This window comes from Macadamia integrifolia, chromosome 3 (assembly GCF_013358625.1).
Source record: "Macadamia integrifolia cultivar HAES 741 chromosome 3, SCU_Mint_v3, whole genome shotgun sequence".
Classification (NCBI taxonomy): Eukaryota; Viridiplantae; Streptophyta; class Magnoliopsida; order Proteales; family Proteaceae; genus Macadamia; species Macadamia integrifolia.
Genome location: NC_056559.1, coordinates 422,454 through 430,472, shown reverse-complemented (window position 1 = coordinate 430,472; position 8,019 = coordinate 422,454). Strand labels below are relative to the sequence as shown.

The following is an 8,019-nucleotide window of genomic DNA, read 5'->3' as shown; positions in this document are numbered from 1 at the left end:
GCATGTGAAATCCTGACAGAAAACGACCCTAAATAATAAGTTTTGCAAGGACTAAGGATCAATGATCTCTATCCAAAAACTAAGCTTAGTTGTATAATATTTATCAATCATGTGGGACCCTCATGTCATATTACCTCTTGAATTAAATCGGAAGAAAAGAAAAAAATGAGAGACAATTATTCTAGTACGCAACTTTTCTTCTGTGATGTAGACTTTGGTGAGGAATAATGTAGCTTAGTATCTCTAAGGGAAAAAGATCCCCCCACACACCGACAGACCCTTTACATAATTAACACTTTTTTCTCTCTTTCTTGATCTTGTAGGTTCTCTCTATTAACTAAACTAATTCTCTCACACTGATTAATGGTGGGACATTGGAGATTTTCCTATGATGGCAATGTAGGGAACCCTTGCCTTATTTTAATTTCGGGAAATTGTTTTCTATGGGAGAATGTGTCCCCTGCGCCCAGACACATATGGGACAAATGATTGACTCCTATGCCATGATAGGAAAAATGACTCTTTTGTGGATGCTTTCTCATACATTGCCATTAACCGTCGCGTACATGCTAGAATCACACTTCCACACAAGAAACACTTTCTTTTTAATATCTATTATTTGTCCTATAAAAGAAATAAAATAAAATAAGGTTGTGTATGGTAGTCATTCAGTTCTAGAAACGATGTTTCGTGTCAGAAACAAAATTTTCAGTTCTTGTGTCAAAATTCCGTTATAAAATAAATAATAATAAAAAAATGGTGTTTGGTGAACCTATTTCAGGATCATTACCTAGTTCATTTTTTTTGTATTTGGAACGAAACCGAAATAACGGAACAAGTTTGTCGTTTCATCATTTTGTATTTCTAGCTTTTTTTTTCCATTCCAAAAAACCAAAAAACACCAAGTTGACAACAAACGCTTTATTCAATTTTTTTTTCCCCATAAAGCGGAAAAACGTAAGAAACGTTTTTTAAGATGACTATCAAACATAGTCTAAATATTTTTGTTTGTTCTCTGTGAGGGAGCATAGCCTCCACCATAGTGTTTCTCTCCTCCTCCATGTGAAATATCATACATGATCAGAAAAGACAAATATATTGCGGGGGTGTTGGTGGACGCTATGTTCCCCCACAAAAAACATTTTCCCTTATTTGTTTATCATTTGCTTGCCTCTTTTCAATGCAGCCAAGGCCTGCCATCACCACCCCATCCCCATCACCTAATTGTCCTCTTCCCAACCTCACCTCAATCACACCCAATCCACCCTTGCACATCCCTTCTGCAACCTAACCACCACCCCTACCATAATCTTGCATCCCAGCCCGCTGCAACCCCGCCACCACCACCACAATCCTACCCATCATGCCCTAACGTTATCCCCTACTCCTTTTGTCGACCCCGCTCACCACCTTTCCCCACCACCACCACCTGCCATGCCATCTCTTCCCTACCCCAAACCCCTCCCTGGTTGTCAACCCCAAACTACATCAGACCCCACCTACGCCATCACTAACACGCCACCCCTGTTACAGCCCTTGCAACCCCGACCATAATAGAACGCCATCACCCAAGCTGACTCTCCTACACAACTCCACCTCTCCCTTGCAACTCCCACCACCACCACCCAATCTAGCCCCTTGCAACTCCAGCACCCCCTGTGAGTGCAACTACCCACCCACATGCACCACTGAAGGGGGGGGTAATTAGTCTGCAAAGGAGGTGAGAGTCGCCATCATTGGACTTAACCCTCCTTTTAGATGTGAAAATAAAGTAAAAAACGAGGAGGAGAAGAAGAAGGAAGAAATAAAGGAGAGGAGAGGGAAAGGGAAAAGAGGACATGTTTTTTTCTCATTAGAATTTCACAATTAGCTGCAGTAATATATTCCCACTGCGAAACAGATATGGACATTTTCAAAAACTTATTGGCAAGTGTAATACATATTCAGCAGGGGCCCGACGAATGAAGAGAGTAAAAAAGAATCAAATCATAAAACTAGAGAATGAAAACTAGCTCAGTCGTAAAGAAACAAGGAGTTCATACTATGTTCTTCAGATTTTCCAATCTGATTAAACTGTGGTTTTATTTGACCGTTGCTAAATATTGATCAATAGCAGTACTAAATCTATACCGTGTAGCTAAATGCCAACATTATAACAAAAAAATTTAAATGATTTGTTGATAGCATTCTGGGCAATTAGACCAACGTGAAAAATATGTTTTAGAAGATGCGTGGGACGATGAGTATGAAGTCAGCATGTGGAAAGCAACCTGCCTTTCATGCGTGGAATGATGAGTATGATCATGCTCAGTGGAATGATGAGAGACCCTGACAGATCGATTGGACTTCCAACAATGGAGGTGGTAACCAACATGATGGAGAATGTGAAGCAACTCCCTCATATATAGATTAAAAGGAATATCAATAATGAAGAGATTCAAATTCTCAAGTGGAGGGATGGATTTCACATGATCAAAGGGCGCAAGGAAACTTTGTTGGACAAACTGGTTCAGACTTCAGAGAATTGGCCTTTCAATGGCTTCTTTTGGTATCCCCCTCAGCCCTTTATTTTCTTTAGTTGATTTGATCATCTTATGGAGAGAACAATCACAACAGTCAAAATTATTTTGATCTTCCGCAACATATGTGTCCACAATGAACAGAATTCTTCTGCCCACACTTCATTCTTTTTAAAACATTTTGAAGGGCACTCCATATTACTTAACAAACATTTAGAGCACAAAATGATGATGATTTAGACAACAATACATATGATTGGGTCATGTCATTCAATGCATTGGGTTTAAGGGGGAAGTTTTCCTTCACCACGCGGTGAAGAACCAGACATACTTCTCTTCCCCCTATGAATGGTCGAATATACCCCCTCACTGTTGCGTGATATGCTATGAACACTGATCGAAGGCCTCGGTGAAGAGATTCATGGCTGAAGGAAAACTCAGTCCTTGGGTTTATGTATGTGTATATAATTCTATATTTCTTGAAGTTGAAAAACTACATGATAACTCATTACATTTCTTTACTGATATACTCTGTTCATATTTCATATATGTACGAAACTTGTTTCAAATATTGAGTAACTTCATCTATGAGCCATTTATGGATTATTTTTCTCTTGATATTTTGCAGATCTCTTGATAATCATGTGCAATTGCTACACCATTTGAGGTAACATTGGTTAAACTTAATTTATGTGTATAATGTGCTAGTAGCATAATATAGGAGTCAAAGTAGTGAATACCCAATTACAACTGGGGTTACATCAAGGATCAGCTTTAAGCTCCTATTTGTTTATGTTTATCATGAATGAACCAAAGACATTCATGATGTTCCTTGGTGTATACTTTTTTCTGATGACATTATTTTGTTGGATGAGATAAAAGTAGAGATTAATGCTAAGTTGGAATTCTTGTGATCAACCTTGGAATCAAAAGGTTTAAGACATGGTTTTAAGTATCGGTGCGTATCGTGCCGTATCGGCCGATACGTATCCGTATCGGTAGGCATCGGCACGATACATACCGATACGATACATGAAAAATTTAAAACCCTTATGTATCGATATGTATCCTACGATACGCACCGATACACCACCAATACGCACCGATACTCACCGATACTTACCGATACTCTATGAAAAATTCAAAATTGAAGTGAAATGTACGTTTCGGTATGTATCGATATGTATCGGTACGTATCGGTGCGTATCGGTATGTATCGACCGATACACACCGACACGTACCGATACGGTCATAAAATGGCCAAAATGGGTAATTTTTTAGAAAAACACAATTTTTTGAGGTGTTTTTATTCCAAAATTGCTGCCAACCATTTTTCTCTCTAACTAAAGTGAAAATCAAGGTTGGGAACAAGGATTTTACATTTATGGGACAATTACAAACCTTGGATTCTTAGTGCGATACTCTCAATTTACTGTTTATGCATAATACATGTTATATATAACTTTTTTTAACTCTTTTTTTATGCAAAAGTGTATAAAAAAGTGTTTCCTATCCATTTATGGGCGTATCTTTAGCTTATCTTAGCTTATCTCTGATACGATACGATACCCTCCGATACGTATCTTAATTTTGGCCGACCGATACCGATACTTTAATCCTTGGTTTAAGATAAGTAGAATGAGAATGGAGTCTACGGTGTGTAACTTTAATTGCCCGAGGATGGTGAAAATTGATGAGAGAGAGGATATGAAAAGTAATTATTTTAGGTATTTGGATTCAACCATAAATAAGTAAAATTATATAGAGGATGATGTTTAACAAAAAATTAAAATATGATGAATCAAGTGGCGAGGAGCATCTCGAATGTTGCGTGATTAATTTATTCATTTAAAACCTAAAGGAAAATTTTATAGGACAGCCGTACGACCAGCTATGATGCATGATGCAGAATGTTGGCAGTTAAGAAACATCATGTAGATAAATTCAGTGTCACAGAGATGAGGTTGTTGAAATGAATGAGTGGTAAAACTAAGAGAGATAAAGTAAAGAATGGTTATATTGGAGTTTATTTGGGAGTAACTCCAATACATGATAAACTACACGAAATTCATTTGAGGTGGTATGATCATGTTCAACAAAGGCCTTTGGATGCTACAAAATGAAGAAGTGATTTGATTCAAATTGAAGAAACTAGAAGAGCTTGGGGCAAACCTAAAATGACCTATGGAGAAGTGAGGAAAGTAACTGACCCCATTTGATTCATACAGTTTGGTTTGCTTCTATTTCAAATCAATAGAGGAGGCGTCAGGATTTCTCATATGCCTTTTGCTTACGATCTCATCTTGTTTGCAAAACCACCAGGTCGGAGGCTAGAGTGCTCAACACTATGCTCGAGACCTATTGCAACTTCTCTAGCCAAACTATCAACCTTAACAAGACTAAAGCCCCATTCAATCCTAATGTAGATGCAGCTAACAAGAGACAGCTTCGTGAGTTCTTTCAAATTACTCCTACTTTGGCTTTGGACAAGTATTTGGATCTCGTGTTTCGAGGAAACTCCAACACTAGAAATCACAGTTTCTCAGCCCGACCTGTAAACTGGTTCTTATTCAATCAACTCTATCGGCCATGCCCCCTTTATGTTATGTCATACTTCAAGGTTCCTGCGTCGGTTCATGAAGTTCTGGACTCTATACGGAGAGAGTTTTACTAGTCTCATGGAAGCAAATCTTTAGTCCCAATAGTTTCCTAAAACAGTATTTATCAACCTAAGAGATTTGGGGAGCTCAACGTTAAGCTATCGACTGCAATGAACCAAGCTTTACTTGCTAAGAAGGGCTAGGAACTTCTTCATTCTTCAACTACCCTCCAGAGCAGATTGATGAAAGGAAAATACTTCCCAACACCATATTCCTTCAAGTCGATTGTCCTTCCACCTCATCCTGGGGTGGGAAATCTATCTGTTCAGCTCGTGATCTTCTAAAAAAAGGTCTTTTCATTCTCGGAATGCATCATCAATGTTATCAGCTCTCAGAAGCCTCCTCGCATTCCCTTAGGGAAGCCAACTCTATCGCTGACCTTTTTTTTTTTCAACTTCTTCATTCTTCAAATAATAGTTAAGGCTGAGTTGTATGATGTGCTAGTGGCATAACTTGTAATAATTTTACTACATTACGTGCATTTGGCAAATGGCATAACTTGCAATTTAATTACACTATCAATGATAGAATTAGTTGTAATTTTTTTCAAAAGCCTATGGAACCTAGGTAAAATTACTATATTTTTTCTTCTAATTTTGAATATCTTTTATGAATTTGTCATCATTATTTTGACATTAAATGTGATTAAATTGTGACAAGTTACTTTTGAGTGGCACATCTTCTAATTTTTTTCTATGTTTTCTAGGTTGAAGGTTATCTTTACCTAAGACACTTCACCTCCCATATAATTTCCAGCAATTTTACCTTTTGTTTACACATCCAATATTAATTTTAGTAAACATAATTATCAAAAATAATGCAAGAATCAGCCGATTCCGACCGATTCAAAAACAGAATGGATTGATCATTCGTAAAATAAACCATCCAGCTAAATTCTTAAAAAAACAAGTCTGTTAAACACCATTGAAACTGCTTTGCAGAAAGATAAAAGTACCCATACCATACTGCAACATTGATGTGAAACACCAAAAAGATTGGTAGAAGAGAACTGATCAATATAAGAACTATTGTAAAGACAATATCACCTCATCTTGACTTGTCATAACTGGTCCTATCAAGTTCACCCTTCATACAAGTTACCTATCAAAAAAAAAAGTTCACCTTCAAGTTGGTTACAACTGTATAAAAAAGTGACCTCGAGATCGCATAAAATTTCAGGAGGTTTGAGTATTCAGAGAACCAGCTCAACGATGTTTCAGGCATCTATTGTAAGCTCAATTTAGGGCATGACCAATCCATGCAAGCATGTAGGATCAATTGTGGTTGAGATACTCTAGCATTCCCAATTAATCAGAACAGTTTAAAGTTCATCACGACTCTGGAGTTCTTCCATGTTCAATAAATCTAGCTTGTGTTGAAGTTCCTGACAAATTCATTTTTCTCATATATTAGAAGATTCAGCATATGCAAAGTATTGGGAGACCGCAGATATAGAGCAAGTACCTTTAACTTCTCCTCCAAGCATAGAGCTGGTGTTGACAACAATGCTGCATACCTACCAATTTTAATGAAAGGTGAGATGAGAGTAGTGTACATAAGGAAGTTTAGTCAGTGTAAGAGGGAGAAGAAGCTTCTTACTCGCAACGGCTGGGTTCGTCTACATCAGTTAGCTCATTCTTCAAACCACACCTAAGTCTTACCTGTAAACAAGCATCCATGATCAGTATTGTGCATCACTAACTGGAAGTCCAGCAACCAATCACCAATCCACTTTCGGTCCTTAGTATTCTCAAAGCTTATGTTTACAATAATGAGACTGGTTATGCATGGGTTGTCTACCTTAATCAAGTAATATGAGTTACACGGAAGTTTTCTTCTTTTTTTTTTTTTTCCTTTGGGGGGAGGGCAGGACGATCTGAAGAGAAAAATTACAGGCCAACACTTTGATAATCTACGGCCATTTGATACACCTGATGAGTGTAGTTACAGAGGTGTTTGTTTCATGGCTGGGGGGAATGCAGAAGATATATGAGTAATAGGTTTAGGATTCTACGGACTGCCACAAATCCAAGAAAATTAATAGAATAGCTGAAGTAGAATTATCTCTACTACCTTTAAACTTCTATCAGGCCCATTCCAGCATTTTTCGCCATGTGAAAATATCATAAGCCTGTAAGAGTCCTCAAATTTATCCCAGTTCCTGTTGACAAAAATGGAGAACATTAGGAGGTATTGCTCAAATAAGAAAGTACCGACACAAATAAAGAGGGAGGTTTCCTACACCATCAGTGTGGGAAGCTATCCCCACACCAACAGTGTGTGGGAAGCACACCAATGGCTTTTTTTGCCACATGGAAGCGTTTGATGGACCCCTACTCCACGAAAATGTTTTCCGAGTCATCACCTAGTCAGGTTAAATTTCAAAACAATCTCACTCATCCACATATCAATATAATGTTCTGAAAATTGTTTAAAGTTGCATTTTCTTGAAGAACAAGGACCCTTGATAATTATATAAAAATAAATAAATAAATAAACAATATGGTAGACCATATGGTTGAAATGGATCGCCAAATATGACACGTGGCTTACCTATGGAATTCCCACCAAATGTCCACTTGAAACAAGATGTATGTGTAGGAAATTTTTTTGCTATAGGTAAAAATAAATTCAGTTCAAGTAAGGATGCCAAAATAAATGAGTGGCAAGACAAGGAAGTACAGAACTAGAAATTAATATTTGAGGCTTCCTAGTTGGACCAAAAGGGGGATGATATAAAATTCATTTGACATTGTTAGGACATGCACAACAAAGAACATTGAATGCACCGGTGAGAAGGAATGACAGGGTGCTAAGGAGAGGTGTCATAGAACAAGAGG

General features: G+C 37.7%; 1 protein-coding gene across 1 annotated transcript; it reads right to left on the bottom strand.

Annotated features, from left to right (window-relative positions):
- Positions 1 to 6,158: 6,158 nt before the first annotated feature.
- LOC122072779 (glucosidase 2 subunit beta-like) lies at positions 6,159 to 7,401 on the bottom strand. The gene is made up of 4 exons (XM_042637182.1): positions 7,253 to 7,401; positions 6,779 to 6,840; positions 6,644 to 6,695; positions 6,159 to 6,563 (listed from the first exon to the last, which is right to left on the bottom strand). The coding sequence occupies exons 1-4, from the start codon at positions 7,361 to 7,363 to the stop codon at positions 6,501 to 6,503; spliced, it is 288 nt and encodes a 95-aa protein (XP_042493116.1). The 5' UTR covers positions 7,364 to 7,401; the 3' UTR covers positions 6,159 to 6,500.
- Between the last annotated feature and the right edge of the window lie 618 nt (positions 7,402 to 8,019).

Coding starts and splice junctions, on each gene's coding strand:
- LOC122072779 (XM_042637182.1), bottom strand. CDS start 7,363: ATGTTCTCCATTTTTGTCAACAGGAACTGGGATAAATTTGAGGACTCT. Junction 6,696..6,778: donor GACGAACCCAGCCGTTGCGA/GTAAGAAGCTTC, acceptor TAAAATTGGTAG/GTATGCAGCATTGTTGTCAA. Junction 6,564..6,643: donor GCTTGGAGGAGAAGTTAAAG/GTACTTGCTCTA, acceptor TGAATTTGTCAG/GAACTTCAACACAAGCTAGA.